The sequence below is a fragment of the Pygocentrus nattereri genome, chromosome 28 (genome assembly GCF_015220715.1).
Source record: "Pygocentrus nattereri isolate fPygNat1 chromosome 28, fPygNat1.pri, whole genome shotgun sequence".
NCBI classification, from domain to species: domain Eukaryota; kingdom Metazoa; phylum Chordata; class Actinopteri; order Characiformes; family Serrasalmidae; genus Pygocentrus; species Pygocentrus nattereri.
In genome coordinates this window covers 25,270,429-25,296,418 of record NC_051238.1, presented here as the reverse complement: position 1 = coordinate 25,296,418, position 25,990 = coordinate 25,270,429, and the positions used below count along the sequence as shown (strand labels likewise).

Below are 25,990 nucleotides of genomic sequence, written 5' to 3'. Positions count from 1 at the left end.
ACACACTCACAATCATCAGATTCATCTGCTTGGGGAAGGGGTCCGAAGCACAGCTGAAAACTGTCTTCTACATGTTTTGTGCAATTACACATTTCCACCAGAGAGGTCGCCAAATCCCCAAAACGTACATAGAGCACCTTTTAAAAGATGGAGAAAATTGTACTAACAACCGAGCAAGACCTGGTGGACCACCAAAACAGTCAACATCAGAAGAACAGTACTTAAAGCTTTCATCTTTAATGTTCGAGAAGCCCTTACTGAGAAAAGGAAATAGACAAAGAAGAAGAAATTTTGCAAATCAAACAAAGAAGCTGCTGGTGTTTTCAGAGCTATGGACTGACCACCCCAGAGTCCCGGCCTTTAAATGATCATTAAATAGATTACTTGGATTACTTTTAAGACTTAATTTGTAGGTGTGGAAAATATCCCTGCAGATTCCTTAGAAAAACTCCCAATAAATATAATAACTCCAATTAAAAAAATGTCAATTAAAACAGAAGGCAATGATGTGCAAATCTCATAGACCCTTATTTTATTCACAACAGAACATAGAACACATATCACATGTTGAAAGTGAGACATTTTACCATTGCATGAAAAATATTAAGTCATTTAGACCTTGATGGCAGCAACGCATCTCAAAAAAGTTTGGACAGGGCCACATCTACCATTGTATAGCATCTCATCTTGGTTAAGTGGTAGTAATAAAAAAACTGACCTAACTCACATGAATTGGTATAAAAAGAGCATTTTAGAGAGACAGAGTCTCTCAGAAGCCAGAATGGGCTGAGGTTTGCCAATCTGCAAAAAACAGAATTTCAGAAAAATGGACATCCCACCATCTACTATATATATATATACTGCTCAAAAAAATAAAGGGAACACTCAAATAACACTAGATAGATCTAAATGAATGAAATATTCTCATTGAAGACTTTGTTCTGTACAAAGTTGAATGTGCTGACAACAAAATCACACAAAAATCATCACTGGAAATCAAATTTATTAACAAATGGAGTCCTGGAATTGGAGTCACACACAAAATTAAAGTGAAAAAACACACGACAGGCTGATCCAACTTTGATGTGATGTCCTTAAAACAAGTCAAAATGAGGCTCAGTGTTGTGTGTGGCCTCCACGTGCCTGTATGACCTCCCTACAACGCCTGGGCAGCTCCTGATGAGGTGGCGGATGGTCTCCTGAGGGATCTCCTCCCAGACCTGGACTAAAGCATCCGCCAACTCCTGGACAGTCTGTGGTGCAACGTGGCGTTGGTGGATGGAGCGAGACATGATGTCCCAGATGTGCTCAATCGGATTCAGGTCTGGGGAACGGGCGGGCCAGTCCATAGCTTCAATGCCTTCATCTTGCAGGAACTGCTGACACACTCCAGCCACATGAGGTCTAGCATTGTCCTGCATTAGGAGGAACCCAGGGCCAACCACACCAGCATATGGTCTCACAAGGGGTCTGAGGATCTCATCTCGGTACCTAATGTTAGTCAGGCTACCTCTGGCGAGCACATGGAGGGCTGTGCGGCCCTCCAAAGAAATGCCACCCCACATCATTACTGACCCACTGCCACCCACTGTCTCCTGGTGTACTGGCCTGTCTCCTGGTAGCGCCTCCAGCCTCTGGACACTACGCTGACAAACACAGCAAACCTTCTTGCCACAGCTCGCATTGATGTGCCATCCTGGATGAGCTGCACTACCTGAGCCACTCGTGTGGGTTGTAGAGTCCGTCTCCTGCTACCACGAGTGTGAAAGACCACCAACATTCAAAAGTGACCAAAACATCAGCCAGAAAGCAGAAAGGTACTGAGAAGTGGTCTGTGGTCCCACCTGCAGAACCACTCCTTTACTGAGTGTGTCTTGCTAATCGCCAATAACTTCCACCTGTTGTCTGTTCCATTTGCACAACAGCTGTGAAATTGATTGTCAGTGTCGCTTCTTAAGTGGACAGTTTGATTTCACAGAAGTTTGATCTACTTGGAGTTATATTGTGTTGTTTAAGATAGATAGATAGATAGATAGATAGATAGATAGATAGATAGATAGATAGATAGATAGATAGATAGATAGATACTTTATTGATCCCGAAGGAAATTTAGGAGGTTTAAGTGTTCCCTTTATTTATTTGAGCAGTGTATATATATATATATATATATATATATATATATATATATATATATATACACACAATGCATATATCGAGAACATTCTGATTGTTCCGTCTGTAGGGGGAAGAAGTCTTGGTGTGATTCTGGATGGCCAGTTTTCGTTCTCTACTCATATCACAAACGTAAATCGGTCACGCAGATTTCTCCTGTACAACATCCGTAGGATCTGACCCTTCCTCACCCGAGAGGTCACCCAGGTGCTAGTGCAGTCTCTGGTCATCTCAAGGCTTGACTACTGCAACTCGCTCTTGGCTGGTCTTCCCATGCGGCCGTCAAGCCTCTGCAGCTCATCCAGAATGCGGCAGCACGACTCGTCTTCAATCTGCCCAAGTTCAGCCACGTCACCCCACTGCTGCGCTCCCTTCACTGGCTTCCTGTAGCTGCATCAGATTTAAACCCTAATGCTGGCCTACAAAGCCAAAAATGGACCAGCCCCTCTCTACCTGATGACAATGCTGAAATCTCCAACTGAACCACGAGCCCTTCGAGCTTCGACTACAGCTCGGCTTGACACGCCATCCTTCAAGGCGCGTGGAAGACAAGCATTGAGAACGTTCTCCGTACTGGACCCCAAGTGGTGGAATGAACTCCCACTGGCTGTCCATACAGCAGCGTCTCTCGCTGTCTTCAAACACAGACTGAAGACCGTCTCTTTATACAGCACTTAAATGAGCATTGAATGAAGTATTGATTGCATTATATTGTGCTGCACTTATATATTGTATTTTATTGTATTGCACTGTGTATTGTAGTTTATTGTATTGTATTTTATTGTATTGCACTGCTCTGTATTCAACTCTGTTCCTTTTTCTCTGGGTATCAACAATGACGTTTGTTTCTTAGCAGTATCTGAGCTCAGGACCAGCTTTCTCTCTAACCGATCGGTAACTAGCAAAGATACTTTCTCTCTATAGACAAAGCACTTCTTGTAAGTCGCTCTGGATAAGAGCGTCTGCCAAATGCTGTAAATGTAAATATATACATATATACACACATATATATACACACACACACACACACACACACACACACACATATATATATATATATATATATATATATATATATATGACATTTTCATTCTGTACCATAACATATTTCTCTGAGGGTCTAACTGAGATGAGGTGAAACATATTATTGATCATTTTTCCCCACCGTGATGTAATCAAAAATGTTTTAGAGATGGACAAAAGCTGTTACACTTCAGTCAAAGATTACAGTACAGTAAGAACTTGGTTTTTAAATGGTACGATCAGTTGTGCTTAGTATGACCAAGACACATTTATTTCATGTTGGCTTTAAGTAGTTTTATCCTACAGCACAGGCAGATAATCTTACGTCGTTTAAGCATTATTAACCGATTGAAGCGCAGCACTTGGTGAGATCACTTTATATAAGCAAAATTAGATTGAAATAATTTGTCCGCTGTGGTGACCCCTAAAGGGAGCAGCCGAAAGAAGAAGAAGAAGCAGATTGAAGTAAGCTGAATAATCTTAACATTTTTACACCAATCACATAATAAGAACTTGAAGGTCTATTGTCTACATTTTAGCTGCTTTCACTTACCGTGATGCCATTTTTTGAGACGCAGTGCTTTCAAAACCATTTCTTAAAGGCACTTAGTGCATCCATCTTTCACCAAATTGCCTTGAAGGCATTACATGTATATGCTTATGTGTACATCCACTATATTTATGCTGTGGTTCTTACCACAAAAGGTGCCATTATTCAAAACAGTGCCATTTCCTCCGGCTGAAAGCTTTGATTCCAGACGTCAGACCTGACGCCTTTTTCTGAGTTTAAGCAGAACGAGAGATGAAAGAGAGAGGCGGGAGGCAGTGGAGTGACAGAACGAGAGGGAGAGAGGGGTCAGGAGAGCAGCTCACGTCTTCACCAGGGACCCTTAATAAACGCCATGGCGAGGCTTCAGATACCATGGGATTTGACAAGCAATTACGGAGGCAGAAAGCAACAGTGCCTGCAGCCCTCCAGCGGAGTGCTCTAAGATGGACCCAGTGGTTGGCTGAGAGAGAGATGGCAGTTACCAAGAGGATAAAAGTGGGGTGATGACAGGGTTCTTGTGTGTTGGATCTACAGATGAAAAGAGATTGCACTCAGTGAAACGAGTGTAAGGTTATGGATTAATTCCCCAAGGCTGGAGAGAAGAGAAAATGCCAGACCTCCACTCTCAATTAGCCAAAAGTGGAGGTGTGCCATACAAGAACTGTTCACTGGGACAATTCACCAGTTGTCTCATATTTCTCTTTACAGCCTCAAGAAAGCCGCTGGTGTCACCGTAATGTTTAATTTTGTTTTAGTTTTGCACTGAAGGAGGAGGAACATGCGGCTTTGGAGCGGCTCCTTTACTACCCTGCTGAGGCTCCACAGCAGAGTTCAATTTTCATGTGAAAATAAAATAACCGTCTTTGCAGCTCTGCTGATCATTCTAACACAGACTGTACAATAAATGATCTTAAATGCTGCATTTAATGTATAACTGCACGTTCACCCTTTAACCCTAGAGGCAGACTGCTGGTCATAGCTGCGCAGACAACAGCCTCGACTAGCTGGTAGCTAAAGAAAAGGAGGAAGATTTAAGATTAGAACTGATCATTTGGAGACAGGCTTATTTGCATTTATAATCACTCCAGCCGGTTTCCTGATACGGTTAATCGGCAACGAGGAACACTGAAAAGTCACAAAGCTGAAGTCATCTTCTCAATTAAATTTTCCCATTCCACCTTAAATGGTACAGCAGTGAATATAGTGCACAGTAAGCAGATACAGTAAGTAGCATGCTGATTTAGCTAGTAATCTTACGAGCTGTCCAAATAAAAAGCAAATGAAAAGATTCGTATTTTACAAGCAAAATCTGTTCATCACTTACATTATATTTTTATTGTAGCTGTGTTGCATATTTCAAGGTGCAGTGTCCAAGTTTTACGGGGATCTGTTAGGAGAAATGGAACGTATTATGCAAAACCATGTTTTCATTCGTGTATAATTGCCTGTGAGTATGAATCGTTGTGTTTAGCTTAGAATGAGCCCTTCATACCTACATAGGGAGTAGGTTGCACCACGTTGCACCATCATGTTTCTACAGTAGCCCAGAATGGACAAACCAGACACTGGCCCAAGAGAGTCTTCATGGTAGTTATGGCCATGATGGTATATATACACTGTATAGCACTGTATTCAATTACAGAATAACAAAACAGGAGAAATCTGACTTTAAGACAGCTACTACAGTCGGCGTGTGAAGAAATCCGCTTTGAATTTTTTCCACTGGTCTTGATTAATTTAGTCTTCGTTGGGGAAGTTTGTCGACTTCAGTGTTTGTGTGTAGCTTCAAAACAATCAGTCACAAGTTCAGGATTTGTGGTACTTGTAACGGCAACTGAAATAAAAAGCACTGTACTGTAATTTCTCCATTTATCTTCGCCTCCTGGTGCAGTACAGTTCATTCTGAACAGTTAACCGGCGAGCTCTGAGTTCTGTTGAACCTGTGCAACGCTACCAACCCAAACAACAAAACACGGGCAGGGCGCAGAGATACATGCACGGGCGTGTAAGGAAAAAATAGTAACCAAAGATTTAGAACTTAGCACTATTTTATCATTATCAGTGTGACTTATAAAAGCTTATAAGACACATTTAAGCTCACTGATCATTTTGGAAAGCAGATAAAATCATGATATTGTGTAGACGTGACGACGTCTGGTTCCTAGCACTGCAGTTCTGAACGATTCTGTCATTTTCTCTAGAAAGGCGCGTTTTACACCAAACCACTCAGAATGAGATTATTTATATCTAAACCATTAAATGACTCAGTAATGTAGCATAATTGGTGGAGTTCCCCTTTAAAGGACCTGCTGCTAACATCTTGGTGCCAGATATTACAGGTCTTCAGAGGTCTTGTAGAGTCAGTGCCTCAGCGGATTGAAGCAGTTTTGACAGCACATAGAGGAACGACAGCATATTAGGCAGGTGGTCACGTTGTTTTGGCGCTTTGGAGTATGCATGGTATACAATTTGACTTTTGCTCATATAAATGAAGGCTTTAAACATAGGCCTGCATTTCTTAATGGAAGGTTGGGGCTAACTTTTGGCTTCATCTTCTAGAAACCCTGCAGGCATCTTTTCTCCAGGATGGTCACATACAGAGACATGTAGCCTCAGAAAATGCATTAGTTAATGTAAATGCATTGTGTTGCCAGCAATGAGAATATTTGCCGTATGGAGAACTTCACAGAGCAATTTCAATGATAAGACAACTTTTTTTTCCCAGTCTGACAGAAAGGCAGAGGGGTGTGAAGGAGAAAATAGCCTGTGGACAAATCTCGAGCAGTCAGGCTCTACCTTTAAGGGGTGAGGATTTATCGGGGCAACTAGCAGTAAATTTAATGAGCCGAATGTGTAGAAGTGAAAAGGATTGGATCTTGCATTCCATCTGTACGTTGTATGGGCTGAACCAATTTATGAGAGAAATGAATTGCAAAAGAAAACAATACAGTCCAATACAGACTGACTGGTCTAATTGATTGTGAGGACTGATAAACGCACATATGCAATATTTGCAAAATCTGAATATGTTGCTGATTAATCAAAAATTGAAACAGCACATGGCCATTTCCCCACTGGCAGATAAACCCTGCATTTCCATGTGTGAAAACAGCTCTCTGTGGTCTAGGAATAAATTTGAAAACGCTGAAAAAGGGGGATGAGCATGCACACCCAGAACATACTACTCCCTCAGTGTACAAGCCATAACTCAATGCCCGGCCGTAAGGCCTCAAAAATGATTTATGACCCAAGAAGAGGTCAGTAGGGATGGAAGAAGATCTTTAGGCGGTCATAGACTTGTCCGACAGAGATAGCGCTGTTTACTGTGTGTTATCCTGCAGCACATGGAGAGGCCTGAACTGCACATATTGACAACAATTCCTCAGTCTGTCAATTAAACCCAGTCCAGTTGGCAGACTGTGTACAATAGACAGACAAGAAATAGCTCAGACATCTCTACTACAGTGTTTGGGGGGAGGGGGAACATCAGGAGAGAATCAAAGAGGAAAAGGGTGAGTGTCCACGGAGGACAAGGAGCGAAGGATGGGGGAGGAGAAGGGAGAATGCGGGGGAAGGGAGAGAAGTGCTGAAATGAATGTGTAATTGTGGTACTGTGGCTCGAGGGACAGGTTGCATTGTAATTTGGTCCTGCACAGAGGAAAGCATTAGGTGTAGAATGTGATGGGTCCGTTGTGCAAAACACAGAAATCGCCTAAAGAGCCTGCAGCAGTTTTAGATAAACTACTGAAACACCTGAAACTCACCCATATGAAAGTGGAATATATGCCAGTATGTTGCTGACATATTCCTCGCAGATCATTAATAGGAAGCCAGTCTACTGTTTGATGGGATGTGGCTGTGCAGTATGTTGGGCAATATGGAAAATCAGATGTGCAGTGTATTTTAGACTCATGTGATTTGTGCAAAATATTGTGTAACATCTTTTAGATTGTTGTTATTTTGCAGTCATTTTATTTATTACCCATTACTATTTGTGGGACTAATAAATGATTTTTTTTTATCTCATCTGATCTTACCTTCCCATACTTATTCATGTATTTCTTTCACTCTTGTTTTACTTTTTGTTTCTGTTTTTTTCTCTAATTTTAGTTTGTACACTTTCAGATTATATGTAATTGTTTTATACTGAAATTAACTGTTATAACCAAATGCAAAACCTCTCATATCAGAAATGAGAACTTTTTAGTAGAAAAATGTTTAACTGAGGTAGGTTCATTATTATTCTTAATAATCCATCCATCCATTTTCTAAGCCGCTTCTCCATCAGGGTCGCGGGGGGGTGCTGGAGCCTATCCCAGCGGTCTTCGGGCGGAAGGCAGGATACACCCTGGACAGGCCGCCAGTCCATCGCAGGGCAGACAGACAGACACAGACAGTCACTCACACCCAGGGGCAATTTGGCCTGACTGCATGTCTTTGGACTGTGGGAGGAAACCGGAGAACCCGGACGAAACCCACACAGACACGGAGAGAACATGCAGACTCCACACAGAGAGGACAGGCCCTCCTCGCTGTGAGGCATCAGCGCTACCCACTGTGCCAACGTGCCACCCGAAAATAATAATAAGCGAAAATGAAAATTACAAGATAAAGTGAACTATTTTTTCCCCCATTATCTTAAACTCAAAGCAAATAAATAGAAATTATGCGCAAAAATTAGCAGAAAGGTGTAGAGGGTGTTTTAACTTATTTTCATTCAGAAAATCAACAAAATATCATTTGACTAGAGGTGTTCAAAATGTGTTTCCACACTTTGAGAGGTGTAATAACAGAAAGAAGCCGCACTGTTTCTGTAGTTTACGCAGGGCATTTGCAGAAGGTTAGAATCCCTAATATAAGTCATTTTGGACCATTTGTTTTGGGAAATTTGTCAAGACATGCAGACTGATAATTTTGAAGAACAAGGAGAACAAAGAGTTCCAATGTTTTATCAAGATTGTTTACTATTTTGAAAAGTGTATTGTTTCATTTGATTCAGTTTGGACTTCTACATCAGTATTCAAGGTACACTGTAGGGACAAAAGTATGACATCTGAGCTTGTTAGACGCCCCATTATTACCATTAATATGCATTAATATCTCCACTCTCATGGGAGCTCTTTCCAAAAGATTTTGAAGTGTGTCTGTGGAAATTTGTGCCCATTCTGTCAAAAGGTTATTTGTTGAGGTCAGGCACTGATGCTGGATAAGAAGGCCTGGCTCTCATTCGACGGTCCAATTCATTCCAAAGGTGCTCAGTGGGGTTGGGGTCAGGGTTCCCCAACACCAATATCATCAAACCATTTCCTTACGTACCTCGCTTTGCATAGGGACACACTCATGCTGGAATAGGAAAGGGCTTTCCACAAAATCTTGCTTCAAAATTTTGAAGCATATAACTACATGTAAAATGTCATTGTTTGCAGCAGTATGCACCTTGAACTGAACTAGGGAGTGAGCCCAAACCCTGAAACACCAGATTATTATCCCTCCTCCACCAAACTTTACTGTTAGCACTACATTCTGATAGGTAGACTTCTCCTGGCATCCTTCAAACCCTGATCTGTCCATCAGACTGTGAGACAGTAAAGCATGATCCACCAATTCAGAGAATACATATCCACTTCCCCAGAGTCCACTGGTGGTGCAGTGTGCTTTATACCACTGTACCTGATGCCTGGCATTACAAATACAGATCTCAGGCTTGTGTGCCAGTGCTCAGACGTGTAAACTCATTTCATGACCCTCCTGATGCACAGCTATTGTGCTGATATTGCTTCCAGAAGCAGTTTTTGGTTAGTGTGGCAACAGAAAATTTCTGCATGCTATGCACTCAGTGGCCTTGATGTGTGAGCTTTGTGCACTGTTTCATGGCCGAGCTGAGAATAATAGCACTTACAATTGACTGGGGCAGACCTAGCAGATCAGACGTTTTGTGAACAGACTTGCTGACAGTGCCACGTTTAAAGTCACTGAGCTCTCCAGTACTTCCCATACTGTCTGTCTCTGGTGATTGCAAGGCTATGTGTTTGATTTCATCCACCTGTTAGCAATGCGCCTGGATGAAACACCTGAACTCAGTAATTAGAAGGGGTGTTCACATAGCTTTACACCATACAGCATATCTTCTCTTTCCTTATATCATCACAGCTACAGCATACAAGTGTTAGCTCTCAAATCAGAAATGGCCTTTGAACCCAGATTGATGTAATCAATGCTTTTTTTCCCCCTCCTTCTGATTTAATTGAACCAGCTGGCCTGGAAATGTTGCTTCTCAGATGTCAGCGAGCCCAATGACCTCAAACCACGTCCTCACTCAAAGGGCATGCACCGCGCTATCCAATTACTGGACAATTCAACAGATCTCTCTCACGCATTTGTATGCAGTAAACATGGCTCACCTCGACAACATGCCACCCTTGATTGCAATTAATATTTCACACAATCTGTCGATGAGTTTGGCCATTATTGCTGAGCCAAGCCTTTCCACTGTTTTTTCAAGGCTCTGCAAAAGCTCTGAGCGGAGAAGTGGAGGAGAGAAGCTGGAGCTCTGGGCCTAATTCATCACGTCCCAAAGCCTGTTTCATGTGGGTCACTGTGGGGGATGGAGCAGGTTTAGCGCTGCTGGGACCGTGCCTCAATTCAAAGCCCCAGGTGTATAAACAGCTAGAGCTGAGAGTAATGATTTAGGCCAGACAATAACTCAGCCCAGGCCTCCCAGCCTCCACCTCTGCAAGGCAACAGTGACACCGTGCTAACATCTAGTGTCACTGCAGCCCCTGCACTGAACACCTCCTGATGACTAACATACCACTGCTGTCAGAACAAAACCCTGTATCTCCATTTTTGACGTTTTTCAGTTTTTGATATACTTTAAATGTACCTGTTGTCCTTTACATTGTGTGTAAATTTCATGATGAATGGATAAAAAGCAATGGCTAAAAACGACTTGCAAATAATTCTGGTTCCATTAACTTACATTAAAAGTAAAGTAGGTTTTTTCACTCTCCTGTAAAATTACCATTTTGGAGATACGGGGTTTTGTTTTCCGACAGCAACGTTATTCATCCCAGCTTTTTAAAGGGCCCATGTCATGAAAAAACTGAATTTTCCTCATGCTCTTTTTAAATAAAACAGCCTGATGTAGCGGGTATCATTGTTAAAAGTTTCTAAATGAATATTTCACTTCCCAGGCCTTACAGTGCATAAATGGGCACTAGTTTATGAACATTACTAACATTTAATCTCTGTCAAGTGCTGGGCCTCGAGCCTGCTGTGGTGACTACTAGGCAAAAGTGCACAAAATGAATTAGCACTATTGTCAGCAGATTCATTTTAGACTGCTATGTTAACTTTACTGGGTGTTTAATAAAAAAGGAATGTGTGAAAAAGACTAACTGGCAGGAGAGACGAAAGTCTCCTGGCCTTTGAGATTTACAACGACCCACAAGAAAATACAATCCAATGAGATTTCTGCTTAGGTCTCCTGCTGCTCAGACATTTCTCCTGAGAAAAAGACCCCAATCATCTCCTCTTGAATTTTAGCAGAGATCTCAGAAAAGGTACATACTGTGGCAAGATATTACTGCTTATCTACAACTGTACTCTCACCTCTCCTGCATCTCACGGCTCCTTTTGTCTAATGGGGGGTACTTTGAAGGTCTGCAAGAAGCAAAAAGTATGTGTTTCTCTTGGAACTGTAATTAAGTAAGAAGACAGATACTATTATTAAGATTTTTATTAAGATCAAGTGTTTTACACCCTAGTAGAGGAATCGTTTGGGTGGGGGTGCAGAGATGGTTAGTGTACCATTTTATACTAAACCACCAAAATAACCAGCCATCCCAAGAATTTAATTATGCAGAAATATTGAAAATTCTGTGGAATTCCTCTTTAAGCTGTGATTGCAAACACCAGTGCATCACATTTATCACATTTAGCAAACCCACGCTTTCATTAATACTGCATGTGTTTAGTTCCATAAGGGGATTTCTCATGCTATTACTCTCGCATTGCTGTATAAACCCAGAATCACCGTTTATTTACTGGAAAGTCATATATGCATTTGGGTTTTTATGTGTTCCTGAAGGTGATGAAACTTCCTGCGACACAGCAGCCTGCTCAGAGTGACTATATATAGACAGATCTTGCAGTGTCATATGCACAATTACCATGGAAACAAGTGTCAGAGTATCCCACATTGGTATGCCACTTTCCTCTGCTTCACAATATTCCTCTGGGAGAAGTACAATCCTTTCTATAGCTATCAACAAGCTTTCAACACCAAAAACACCACACAATGATCAAGTTCTATAAATAATAATAATAATAATAATAATAATAATAATCATCATCATCATCATCATCTTTAGCATAATTTCTAAGACAATCAGGCTTTTTATAAAGCAGCATTTTCTGAGATTCAGTACCAAAGATCAGTATTTCAGCTTTTTCATGATTAGTTGTAAAACATTTTGCAACATCCACTGAGAAATATCTGACACAGAGCCGGTAAACCCGTCTGGATTATCAGAAGGCATGTCATCAGCATATGATACTGTGTTTCCTAATGACATCACCTAGAGGTAACATGTACAAAGAGAAAAGCAAATGCCCCAAAACTGAACCCTGTGGGACTCTCAAACTTTCTCGAAGAATGATTTCCCAATGAAACCATAAACTGTCTATTACCTGAATAGAATTTAAACCTACCAGTATGCAAGGCAGTGAATCTGAATCTTGTGATCAATGGTATAAAACATTGCACTAAGATCTAAAGATCTAATAAGACCAGAACAGAAGTGCCAAACATATAATAAGCATATTGGTGGGGTTGGGACAAAACATATCTATATTTTTGTTTTTCAGTTTTTGGGACAGTTTGAAAGTGATTGTTGCCCTTCGTATTGTGCGTAATTTTCATAATGAATGAAGGTCAACGGAATCAGGACATTGACGATCAGTTTGGAGATATGAGGTTTTGTAGCATGCGTGTGTAATATATAGAGACAGAGAGCGAGAGAGAGAGAGAGAGAGAGAGAGAGAGAGAGACAGAGACAGAGAGAGACACGGAGAGAGAGACAGAGAGAGAGAGACAGAGACAGAGAGAGACAGACATAGAGAGAGAGACAGACAGAGAGAGAGACAGAGAGAGAGACAGAGAGAGAGAGAGAGAGAGAGAGAGAGAGAGAGAGAGAGAGAGAGACAGAGAGAGAGAGACAGAGAGAGAGAGAGACAGAGAGAGAGACAGAGAGAGAGAGAGACAGAGAGAGAGAGAGAGAGGCAGACAGACAGAGAGAGAGAGAGAGACAGAGAGACAGGCAGACAGACAGACAGACAGACACACACAGAGAGAGAGAGACAGAGAGAGAGAGAGACAGAGAGACAGAGAGAGAGAGAGAGAGAGACAGAGAGAGAGAGAGACAGAGAGACAGAGAGAGAGAGAGAGAGAGAGAGAGAGAGAGGTTAAGTCAAACTGGAATAGCAATGCCATCATTCTTTATACTGTAACAGCGCTTTGAAGGCCGTTACCGCTCGGTACCGTTATCCGGCTGCTACACTCACCCATAACAAAAAAATTAAAAATTCACCCCATGGCAGTTGTAGTTTTTCAGAGGTTGAACCCGGTGTGTGTTTTCCTAGTTTTCCTAGTTTTCAAACAGTCAAAACAGTCAGGAAATGCGACCAAATTAACCGAGAGCTAAAGCGGCCCCTCCTGGCTGCTCGCGGTACTGCAGCCGACGCGCCGCCTGAATCAAGGTTGGTTGAAGTTGTCCGGCATGCTCCCATTTCATCTGCTACTTTTCTGCTAGGTCTCTCTCCGTCGAGCAGATGTTCACAGCTGTACCAACGGCATGGAGAAGATCTCTGGACGAGCTGGATGATTTATCGGAGTCCTGACTTTTTGTCGTACTTCGTTTCCGGGTCGGTCATCCTAGCGCAGCAGTGTGGTAAGAGCCTGAAATCAGTGCGGTCACACACACACACACACACACACACACACACACACACACATCTGCTTTATTTATCTGATTCATGCCTGTAATAACAGTTATACTCATTTACCAGACTGGAAGAGCGCTAGTGGGGGTCCTGCATGCACCCCTGCTCCATTAGCCTGATAGTGGGACGCTGACGTTTCCACTGCGGGCTGAGAGGAAACTTCCATGGATCCATGGTGGAGTTAGGGAAGGCATTCCTGTGATCCCTGTGCCCGAGCCGCATACAAAGCCCACCCTGGCTAGCCCACCCGTTTACAGAGGCAGCTGCTCATGCACAGCTATAAATTAGCCAGTTTATTTAAACGCGCCTGTTTCCTGGATCCCCTCACAGAGACGTGTGGAGAAGATCACGTTAGTGGAGGAACTTCATTCAGGCTGACGGCCCAAAAGCATCAAACAGACACGTGTGAAACTTTATCATTAATCCCGCGTAACGAGGTACGTCGACGCTCCTTGTCTCTGGCCAGTCGTGCCAGAACTCGGGCTCAGTTAAAACGCGCTGAAGGCTCATCTCTCCCACTGTGTCTACAGGTCCTGTGGGGGGCTCACAGCCAGAGGTGACTACAGCCGCCTAAACCTCGCTGAAGTGGAAGTACGTGAGTGAAATAGTAGTAGTTAGTAGTAGTAATTAATAATGGTAGTAGTTAGTAGTAGTAGTAGTTAGTAATAGTAATTAATAATAGTAGTAGTAGTTAGTAAAAGTAGTAGTAGTAATAGTAATTAGTAATAGTAGTAGTTAGTAATAGTAATTAATAATAGTAGTAGTAGTAGTAGTAGTAGTAATTAGTAATAGTAGTAGTTAGTAGTAACAGTTAGTAGTAGTAGTAGTAGTAGTTAGTAAAAGTAGTAGTAGTTAGTAATAGTAATAGAAGTAGTAGTAGTTAGTAAGTAATAGTAGTAGACAACAATTGAAATAGAAGTATGAAATAAAAGGGCCCGGATTACATAAACACAAAATATCCCGCCTTTTTTCCTTAATAAAAAGTTTAATACTGTAAGTAAGCATGGTTAAAGCGTCAAATTCTGTCGTTCCCAGTCCATATATCGAAATTAATCTACAAAACCAGCCTATTTTGATTTTTTTGTGACACCAGCTCGTTTAAACACATCCGAATATTTGCTCTACAGATGTTTACCTGCCACTAATTGATGCTGAAGTTATAAGGAGTGTTTCAGCCAAGGCTGCTTTTTGAATGAGGGATGACATAGAGCAACCAATAAGAGAGGGAGCTGCTTGCATGTCAATGTTGTCGGGTGAAAATGTTCTCGTATCTCCAAAATCGTGACTTTACAGGAGAAGGAACAAAACCTGCTTTACTTTGAATGGAAGTCAATGGAACCAGACATTTTTCTAAGTCATTTTGGGCCGTTCATCATGAAATTTACGCACAATGTAAAGAACAACAGGCATTTTCAAATTATGACATGAAGTAAAAAAAAACGACAAAACCTCATATCTCCATTTTTCTTCCGACAGCAGCGATATATTAGTCTTAAAGGCAGAGTAAAAAAATTCTAAAACACACAGAGAGGTTAGAAAATGGTCACGTGCAAATAAACTCATAAACAAATTTAAAAATGTTTTATCAGTGGAGTTCAGGGTAAAAATCATAGAAGATTAAAATGTAGGATGGGGCCCTTTAAATGTAGGTACTAAATGTGAATGACCTGAGTAAAAAAAAAAGCATATAACCATAAATATGCTTGAGTATCAGCAAAATTATTATTTAAAAATACTCAGAAAAGTACAAATCCATCCAAATGTGTCTAATATACATGTAACTGAATGAATGCAGTGTATTACTGCCACCTGTGTTAACAGCATTCTCTTCAGGTTGCCATGGATTCCTTTGGGCGGCAGGAGTTTTTGCAGTATTTGGCAGAGGGCTGCATTTTACCCACAGCGCAGCAGGGCCTGGAGCAGGTGTGGCATCTACTGCTGGCTTGCTTGCTGTGCCGGATCGTCTGCAGACTGGGTGAGATTTTATCAGCAGGCCTTGTTGCTGGATATGAAAAGAGTGATGCCCAATCCTAGAAATCACTGCTTTATCAAAACTGGTGAATATTAGGGCTGCAGATTTCTGGCCTTACAGCAATTAATTTAAATTCTGATTTGTTAGGAAACAGTTGTGTCATAAAGGCTCAGATGTCACCAGAATTCAAGTCATAGTAGTTATTTTGGTTCAGAATAATTTTTAACAATATGATTCATACACAAATGGCACTGAAGGGGCTCTTTACACTGTAGTGTAATATTGATGCAACTTACAGATGTATGCAAAAGTGTGGGAGCTCCTGGTCAAATGATGTCTTTCGTTTGTCTTCCAAGTTAACATCCTCTACAGAGAGCACACTTCTTCATATTTAAATGCACACATGCTGTTTATCTGCTGAATGTAAATGATTTCCAACAGCCTAATGGCCTCTAATCATTTCATATGTGTTTGTGCTCATATTGATAAGGTAAACTCACTGTATTTCTCCTAACTGCCAGGTATTCCAGTTCATGTGAAGCAGCTGAGTTCTTTAGCAGGAGGCCTGTATGTGCTGTATGTGTTCTTTGAGCTGCACATGGTTTGGGTGATCATACTCAGCCTCCTCTGCTTCCTCATCCTTTTCCTCTGCCGAAAGTCCAGCAGCCGAGGGGTTTTTCTTTCGCTCGCCATCCTCATCTACATGCTCTTGGGGTGAGAACCTGATAGAGAATAGATCTGTCCTCTCAATTCTGACTCGAAACAAGCTTTATGCCTTATTTAGAAAGCTGTGACAGGATGTCATTTCCTTTGTGATTTCAGTGCTTTGTGATAAATCATGAAATCTTCCACTGCTTAAATGAGTTTTGTTGAATGATGGACAACTTTTTTGTTCTTCCTAGAGAGCTGCATATAATAGATCCAGAGACTTGGCATAAGATGAGGGGTAAGTAATACATGCATGGGGAGATAGACAGATACGCTACATGGCCAAAAGTATGTGGACACTAGAACATCATGTCCAAATTCATGAGCATTGGAGGTGGTCCTCACTGTGCTGCTGTAACAGCCTCCAGTTTTCTTGGAAGGCTTATCTACTAGATTTTAAATGTGGCAGCAGAGTTTCTCTTCTGTTTAGCCACAAGAGCATTACTGATGCATCATTTGAGTTCATCTCAGGTGTTGGGGTTGAGCTCAGGGCTCTGTTCCGGCAGGTTGAGTCCCTCCACACCAAAGTCTGCAACTTATTTCTGTATAGATCTTGCTGTGTGCATGGAGTCACTGTCATGGTGAATCAGGAAAAGACCCCCCCCCCCCCCGCAAACTGTTGCCAGTTGGATGTTGGAAGCATATAATTGTCTAGAATATGATTGTATGCTTTAGTGTTGGGATTTGTATTTACTGGAACTAAGGACTCCATCCCAAACCACTGGAACCTCATCCATCAAACCAAGGTGCGTCTGACTGCCAGATGGTGAAGTGTGATTCCTCTCTCCAGAAAGTGATTCCACTGCATCAGAGCTCAGTGGTGGTGAGCTTCACACCATTTTAGAAGACACTTGCCTAAGATCAGCATGTGTACAGTTGCTCTTGCGTAGAAACCCATTCCATGAAGCTCCTGACAAACAGTTTGCATTCCAACTTTGCTTCCAGAGACTGCAGTTGCTTTCTGAGTGTTGGACTTGAGGACAGAGAATTTCTACATGCTGTGTGGTTCTGTTCTGTGAAGCTGTGTGGCCTGCTGCTTTAGCTCTTAGGTGTTTGCACTTTTCAGTTACAGAATTTACAGTTGACTGGGGCAGCTCTAGCAGGGGAGAAATCTGAAGAACTGACTTGTTGTTAAGGTGCCATCCTATGAGGGGGGGTCTCTTTCTCACTGAGCTTCTCAGTAACACCCATTCTACTCTCAGCATTTCTCTGTAGAGATTGCAAAGCCATTAATTAGAAAGCATGTGGTATGGAGGAATGAACTCTGTTGGTCCCTGATTAGAGTATGAGTGTTGTGTTGTTTTGTGTTAATAGCTGTAATTGCAACATACTAGTCTGTTTACATGAGTATACAAGAGCAACAACACAATATGTTTGACAAGATTTTACATATACATTTCCTCACACTCGCCCAGCCGCAGAAACGTGTCCTAATGAGCTCTACTTTTCATTAAATGTTCTCTTTTTTCCCCTGTAGGAATAAACTAGTGTTCTGTAATAGCTTTTTGTTATTTAGACATTAGCCCTCTACATTGTGTGTCCAGGCTCTCAGATGGTGGTAGCCATGAAGGCCATCTCTCTAGCCTTTGACCTTGACCGAGGGGCTGTGTCCTCCTTTCCTACGATGCTGGAGTTTCTGAGCTACGTCTGCTTTGTGGGAACGGTCATCTTTGGCCCATGGATTAGCTTCACTCACTACAGAGATGCTTTAGATGGCCGCAAAATGGTAAGTTTGAGTAAATTTACAAAACTGTTCCATTTTTTAAAAAATAACTTAATTATTTTAGATGTACAATACTGTGCAAAAGTCAGAGACCACCATTTAGTTCAAGTTTCTAGACCATTAAGTTTCTCAGTGTGAAAAAAAGGCTGGAAATACTAAATATTATTAATTCATTCATTCATTCATTCATTCACACTTCACTTTTATGCATTCCACTGCCACTTTAACTGTTCTATCCTTCCAATCTGAAAGCCAACCAGGTTCACCTCATATTAACATATGTTTCATGTCTGGATTATATCTGGATAAAATTGGGCCAGATTTACATTCTTCTCAAAAACACCCATCCGGCTTGACCACCCGTTTCTGTTCTACTTTTGTTTGCTTTTTTTTCTCCTTTACAAAATGAATGGAAAAGCTTGGACACTTTCACTGGCCCACAGTGCAAAAAAGGCTCCTGGAGTGAGGATGACTCCAGCCTCCTGTATCCTCCACCTTTCATTTCCTTCTTTATTCTCTCACCTGCTAGGCAGGACTCGTGTAATTTTATAGTGATAACAAAAACTCATTCCATTCCACACTTGTGTTAAATGTGGTCAAGATCTGTCTCTGACCACCTCTGAATTTGGTTTTGAGTGATACGTTCGTCATCTGCTCACAAGGCATTACAGTGTTTACACCTGGCTTTTCGTGTGTTTAAGAGAAATCCAAACATGATCTGATCACCAAAATTACATGTTAATTCAAGGTGTAAACAGGGCCTAAGAATGACGACCCAAACCAGGAGCCCTTACATGCTCCAGCCTGATGAAAGCGTCCAGGCCAAGCTTGTCCATTTGTGTAACGCCAAAAAAGTAAACGAAAGCAACATATGTGATGAAATGCTTTTAACAAGGGGTAAAATGGGGTCTCATCTGGTCACACTGGGGATGAATTTTAGTGAGAAGTGTAAATGGAATCCAGCCAAAGTTTATCCAGATATGAGCCAGACACAAAAGGTGTATATACACTGAAGCAAGGAGTAAACAGGCTCTAACATTCACACAAGCAGCTACTTTAGCTGCCTTGCAAATTTCCCTCTCATGTCTCCTCTAAAATAGTTAAATGTGATATTTCTGAGGAGATTAGATATAAAACAATAAACTAGAATAAGGAAGGGCAAGGTCAAAGAAAACTAAGTGGGGGAAAAAGCTGTTTGCAAAACTGGAGTTCAAAAATGAGAAAAAACAAGACTCCTGACAATGGTTCAAGATCTGGTAGACCACAAAAACTGTCCCCATCATTAAATCTTTGACAGTCAGGAGAAAATGAGGCTTTACCCTTGCATGGTCCATGACTGAAGTGCCCTTGAGCAAAGCACCTAACCCCCCAACTGCTCCCCAGGTGCTGTGTATAGGGCTGCCCACCGCTCTGGGCAAGTGTACTCACTGCCCCCTAGTGCGTGCGTGTGTGCGTGTGTGTGTGCGCTCACTAGTGTGTATGTGGTGTTTTGCTGCACCACAGCGAATGCGGTCAAATGCAGAGGTGAAATTTCCCTGTTGTGGGTCTAATAATTAATTTAATTTAAAAATCCATCCTTACACTGTGAGAAGACAACTCAACGCAATAGATCTGAAGGGATATATTTGCTATTAGGATTACTTTAATCATGAGAAGCGGAAAACACAACCAACTTCTAAGACTGAACTTTGAAGTTATGGGGGAAAAAACCCTGCAGATTTCTTTGAAAAACTGAAAGAAACCTCAAACGAAGGGAAGCAAAATTGATTGTCGTCATATTGCATTTTTGTAGCCCTTAAAGTGAATCCACTTGAGCAGATTACGAGCAATCCACTTTTTCTCTGCAGAGTGTTGCCTGGTTTGGGAAGGTTGCCTTGAGTTTTGTGAAGAGTCAAGTTTGCCTGGTCGTCTCCACCTGCATCGCTCCTTATCTCTTCCCTTACTTCATTCCCATCTATGGAGATGGGCTTCCACGCAGGTGAGATCACATATTTCTGTGACGATACACAGGAATGCCAGGAGAAATGGTCAGTGTTTAATATATATTTAAAAATACATATGTGTCTGCTGTTTGTCTTCAGGTGGCTTCATGCGTACGAGACCGCAGTGTCTTTTCACTTCAGTAACTACTTTGTTAGCTATCTGAGCGAGACAACCATTGTAATGGCTGGGGCTGGATTTTCTGAGCACAAAGACCACCTCAAATGGTCAGTAACAATAATTTCTTTCTCTCGCCTTTCTCCCACAAATGCACCTCTTTGGACCGTGGCTAATTACCTCAGTAATTAGTTGCAATTAATACATTTCATTAAGCAGTACACCCGCTGTATCGTAAACAACATTCTGCAGGAATCGCTGCAACAAAGGAATTTTCTCTCGTGTTCTGTAAATAGCTTTACAAATAAAAGGCATTCTGTGTTTGTGAGGACATGATTTGAGATGCCTATTTGTTAATTACAGCTCGTGATAACAAGTGCAGTATGAGTCTGTATTATATTTTCAGCACATTGGGGTAGCCCTACAGTAAGCTATTGTTCTGGGATTTAATAAGTAAGTGTGTGTGTGTGTGTGTGTTACAGAAAATTTTCATCCTGATATTTAACCTGTTTTTAGGGATATAACCGTTGCAAAACCCCTCAATATTGAATTACCCAGATCAATGGTGGAAGTGGTCACTTCTTGGAACCTGCCAATGTCTCGCTGGCTGAAGAAATGTAAGTGTTATAGGTTGATTTTAAATACATGCTCTTATTTTTCATATATTACTACATAAATATTAAAATAATATAGTATAATAAACTTTGTATCCTCTGGTAAATTTACGTTATAGCGATAGTCCTCAGCTATGCACTCAACTGTGGACACGTACTATAAAACCCAATCGAGCTTTAGAAACAGAATTTTCACATCAGTACTCAATTTACACAGATGTCTTCAAGAGTGCTCTCAAACTCGGTACATTTCCTGCAATCTTGGTGACCTACACAGCCAGCGCTCTGCTTCATGTGAGTATGGGTTCAACAATCACTTTAATTTGCACTGTTGTCATATAATCACCGGCCACTTTATTAGGTACCCCTTGCTAGTAAACGGTTGGACCCCCTTTTGCCTTCAGAACTGTCTTAATTCTTCGTGGCAGACTTTCAACAAGGTGTTGGAAACGTTCCTCAGAGATTCTGGTTGGTTATTTGTGTTCCTGCTGCCTTTCTATCATCTGGAACCAGTCTGTCCATTCTCCTCTGACCTCTCACATCAACAAGGCATTTTCGTCCACACAACTGACCGCTCACTGGATATTTCCTCTTTTTCGGACCGTTCTCTGTAAACCCTAGAGATGGTTGAGCGTGAAAATCCTAGCAGATCAGCAGTTTCTGAAATACTCAGACCAGCCCGTCTGGCACCAACAACCACGCCACGTTCAAAGTCCCTTAAATCCCCTTTCTTCCCCGTTCTGATGCTCGGCCTCCACTTCAGCAAGTCGTCTTGACCACCTCTACAGGCCTAAATGCATCAAAATCAAATCAAATCAAATTTATTTGTAGCGCTTTTTACAACGGATGTTGTCACAAAGCAGCTTTACAGAATTTCGGAAAAGACAGAGTTTCAACAGGACTGTAAGAATGTACAGAAACCCCCCCGGTGGGCAAGCCAGGGGCAACAGTGGCAAGGAAAAACTCCCTCAGAACTGAGGAAGAAACCTTGGGAGGACCCAAGAACCCGTCCTCCTCTGGTCAGACTACCTACAAGTGATTATACTACTAATATTAATAGCAGTAATATTGGTATTAGGAATAACTAGGAGTCTATGAGAACATCAGTGTAGGGTGGGCAGCTAGTCCAAGGCAGGTGGTGGCAGCTGGGGCATGGGCAGCTGGCCTGAAGTGGGTAGCAGGAGGGCTCACTGAGCTGCGGCCGTGTGATTGGCTGATTAGCTATTTGTGTTAACAAGCAATTGAACAGGCATCATTTTTGTTATGATTTAGTACACATCCTGTTTAATGGCACCAGGGATGTTATAAAAGTCCTGACAGATAAACGGGAAAGCAGTTGCAAGATGTGGCCTTGTGGTGTGTAGCTAGATGCTTTCAAGGCTGTTTTCTTTTAAAGGAGGAACCAGCATGATGGTGAAAGAGAAGAATTCTGAGTCGTGACTTCTATTGAGTAATTCCCATTAGACATCATAGCTGTGCATCTAGAGACCCCTAGTGGTGAATGTTGTGATTTGGAAAATTGGGAAATACAGCAGTTCTGTAAAAATGTCTAGATCTGTAAGAAATCAGACCTCAAACATGAATCCGTTCTGCTGCTCTGCAGGGTCTCAGCTTCCACCTGGGAGCAGTGCTGTTGTCTTTGGGCTTCATCACTTACGTCGAGCATGGTAAAACACCCCCAGCATACAGTATAACCATGAAATCGCCCGTAATCATTTTGCTGATTATTAAAATAAGCCCAAGTACACAGTTATGTATTGTCAATAGAGCAAATTAGCAAATTCCTCATGCATAGACATGCCAGCCAGCTCACAGCGTGATGTGTGATTCATACAAAATCATGGGAGACTACATTTTAGCTCAATGCACATTCAAAGCTGTCAAATTACAGGTTTTGTTGATTTTCTAGGTGAAAAAAAGTCAACACATCCTTTACAGGAAACACACTTAAATATGACGTTTCAGCAGATTTTAAAACATAAAATAAAATTTGTCATCACTTTTGCAGAGGCCCCAATTTGTGTTTAGCTTCTTTACAATATATTAAATAAACAGTAATTGTTCTCGGTATTGGATGTTATTTTTACCTAGAAAAGCATGTGTTATTTGTCTAGGGGTCCCAAATTGTTGCATAAAACTCATGACATTTACCTTTTTGTAAAATGATATGAATGTCACTGAATGAAGTCGTAGAAGATGTAATGTTACCCAAATGTTGTTATTATAATACCCAAAAATATTTAGTTATTGAGATGTAGTAAGATGAGAAGCTACAGCACAGCCGAACATTCATCACACTGTCTTTAAAACAAACACAAAAGGGATTACTTTATGTTGGCTGTTTTTAGGAGCATAGGGTCAGGTTTTCATACTCACCTGTATGCTAATGAAGGTGTTTGCATGTCTGAGTAAAAATTTGCGTGTGCAATTTGATTCGCCTATAAGCAGAATGTTAGTGAAGCATTAACCTTATTTAATTGGACAATTAAACAAATACAAGTATTGGAAGTATGAAGTTATCATATTGTAGTACTGAAAAGATTAAAATGACATTTATTACATTGTGCAACACTCCTGCTAATACATTAGCCTGACTTCTTTGTGTGTCCCTCCCCCAGTTCTTAGAAAAAGACTGGCTACCATCTTCAATGCCTGCATCCTATCTAAACGCTGTCCTAGTGACTGCCATCATCAGAACCAAAAGGTAGGTCTGTGTTTTGAGCCTTAAGCCAGAACGTGATTAATTTGTGTGGTTCGTTCAGACGACAACAGACTAGTTCAAGCGTATAGAACTGACGATATCTTGCACACCAAATGTGATCTATCAGACGAAGAAATGCAGCATTGTTTTATTCTCTCTTTTTAAATTTTCACTGGCAATATAAACTCACTCAAGCAATCGGTGTTGGCATGACGACAGCCCAGATGATGGAGCGGCTTGTCCCAGCGACTAGAAACTTTTGACAGACGTCTTTGTCATGTGTAGTGCTAACATCTCCAAACGCGGCTCAGACGGTGTTAGTCATCTGAGACGTACGCAGCTCAATTAGAAGTGGAAGCCCTCTTGAATGAAGCGATGACGCTCTCCACCCTACTTTTACTTTTCCAAAATGAAAGTAGTCTTCCCAACATCACAATTTGCCTGTTTTTAAGGAGCAAAAGATGTCTTTTCGCACTTGAAGACATCCTGCCATTTACCCAATATTTGTTGTGTGAATAACATGAGCAATTTTTGAAAAGAGGGTGGAGTTTTTGGTAGAAAAGCAGAAAAAAAAGATTTTAAGAAGAAACCTGGAGTTCCACTAACCTATATGAGAAGGTGCCTGCAGACTCAGATTACTTCTGGTCTGTGCCATGTGGATTGTTCCAAGTGAACATGATCAGTGATTGCATGTCTTTTCTTCCTTTCACAGTAGATGTGTTTGTGTCTGAGTACATTGTGATTTTCTCCAGGCTGTGTGGGTGTACGGGACCAACCTGTTCTTCAGTGCATTGTCCATTTTTCACCTGATATATCTGGGCTCGCTCTTTGACCTGGATGCTGAGGATGAGAAGGTTCTATCTTATTGATCTTCTTAACTCTGCCATTTGAAATGAGAAAAGCATTACACTCCTGGATTACCACTGCCCTGCACCGTTTATAGTTTATCTGCTCCCAACACATCCTATTAATGAATTAAATGACAAGTCCCTAACGATACAACTCTATGACCTGCAGGGCACTAGTACTTCAGGACCAGGATTGAGAACCACTGCAGTGTGCAATCCAGCACTGCTTTGTAAAGTTGAATGTGAACATACTGGCCTACTCTTTCAGTCCTAATAAAGAAACAGTGGGAAAATTGACAACCACTAGCCATTCATGCATATTGTGTAAATAAGTTATTCTCTTTGGTCTGAAAGACTTGTGCTCTCTTCTTTTGTCTTCCAGGTTTACATGGCTAGTTACACCATTCAGAAATGGTCAGAACTGAACTGGGCCAGCCATTGGGTGATGTTAGGGAGCTGGGTCTTCTATTGGCTCATTTAAAGATGAGTGTGAAAACACGGATCAAGACGATGACCCTTTTCCCTCCTACAACAGAAATCCTGGCAGATTTTAAGCAGAACTACAGCAGGGGATGTAGGGATCCTGAGGGGGTCCTCAGGGATCCTGAGTTGCAGAGATCGCTTGAGCCACGTCATTCCTGCTTTCATGCTTTATATTGACACTGTAATACACATTCTTCATATTTACTCCACCACATACTGTATACTGTAGACCTGAGACATCTAGATGAAATAGGTGAAAATGCCTTACTTGTTTTTGATACAACTTTTTATACGTTACCAAAATAGCTTACGTTTCTGTAAAGTTATTTATTGTTTTCTAATAAAATCTGTTAGACAGGTCTTGTGTGTTTGGTTCTAGATGTGGCACCTCTTCGTATAGACATATTAAAATAATATTTGCAAAAACAATTGCTTTGAGGCTACATATAAACAGATTGTTAGAGTGGCCTAAGCCCATGCTAAAGGGAAAAGTATAGTTAGAAATGAACATTTATGGCATTTGGCTGACGCTCTTATCCAGAGCGACTTACAATTAGATCATTTTACACAGGAAGGCCAAGGCGGTGTTAGGAGTCTTGCCCAAGGACCCTTATTGGTATAGTGTAGGGTGTTTGCCCTGCTGGGGGATTGAACCCCAGTCTACAGTGTTGAAGGCAGAGGTGTTACCCACTACACTAACCAACCACTAAATTATGACTCAAATAGTCAAAAGAACCTTTCCAAAAATAACTTGAGGAGAAGCACAGGAGTAGCTGGTCAGAAACCTCCAAGTACCGAGAAAATCCAAGATTCTACATGATAACATGATAACATATCTCTTAACCTGTAACGATAAAGATGTCGAACTCGAGAGGAATATGTTTATTTTGCGGTATTTTGTTAAAATACATTGTACATTCCCATCTAAATGCATTTTCCAAAAGCGAACTTTAGTTGGGCTCAGCTGTGCCACACCTGGTACAACCAGCTTATGTTATACATCACTGAAAAGCTCATTTCCTATAGAATATAGCCATCCAAATATGGGTATTTCTTCTATACTACAGCACAAACTATATGTTTTGTGGGAAAATTCC

General features: G+C 41.4%; 1 protein-coding gene across 5 annotated transcripts; it reads left to right on the top strand.

Moving 5' to 3' along the window:
- The first annotated feature begins 13,494 nt into the window (after window positions 1–13,494).
- Window positions 13,495–25,274, top strand: porcnl (porcupine O-acyltransferase like). 5 transcript variants are annotated; one of them, XM_017714754.2, is made up of 15 exons: window positions 13,495–13,695; window positions 14,078–14,184; window positions 14,278–14,338; window positions 15,581–15,722; window positions 16,241–16,433; window positions 16,622–16,665; window positions 17,972–18,153; window positions 19,998–20,128; window positions 20,232–20,357; window positions 20,764–20,864; window positions 21,079–21,155; window positions 22,465–22,528; window positions 23,480–23,565; window positions 24,315–24,416; window positions 24,793–25,273. In XM_017714754.2, the coding sequence occupies exons 4-15, from the start codon at window positions 15,587–15,589 to the stop codon at window positions 24,889–24,891; spliced, it is 1,341 nt and encodes a 446-aa protein (XP_017570243.1). In that variant the 5' UTR covers window positions 13,495–13,695; window positions 14,078–14,184; window positions 14,278–14,338; window positions 15,581–15,586; the 3' UTR covers window positions 24,892–25,273. The 5 variants fall into 5 exon arrangements, with proteins under 5 accessions (XP_017570243.1, XP_017570242.1, XP_037391559.1 ...); XM_017714753.2 differs by having other exon boundaries at window positions 13,814–14,184; XM_037535662.1 differs by having other exon boundaries at window positions 13,814–14,184; window positions 14,278–14,342.
- Window positions 25,275–25,990: the final 716 nt, after the last annotated feature.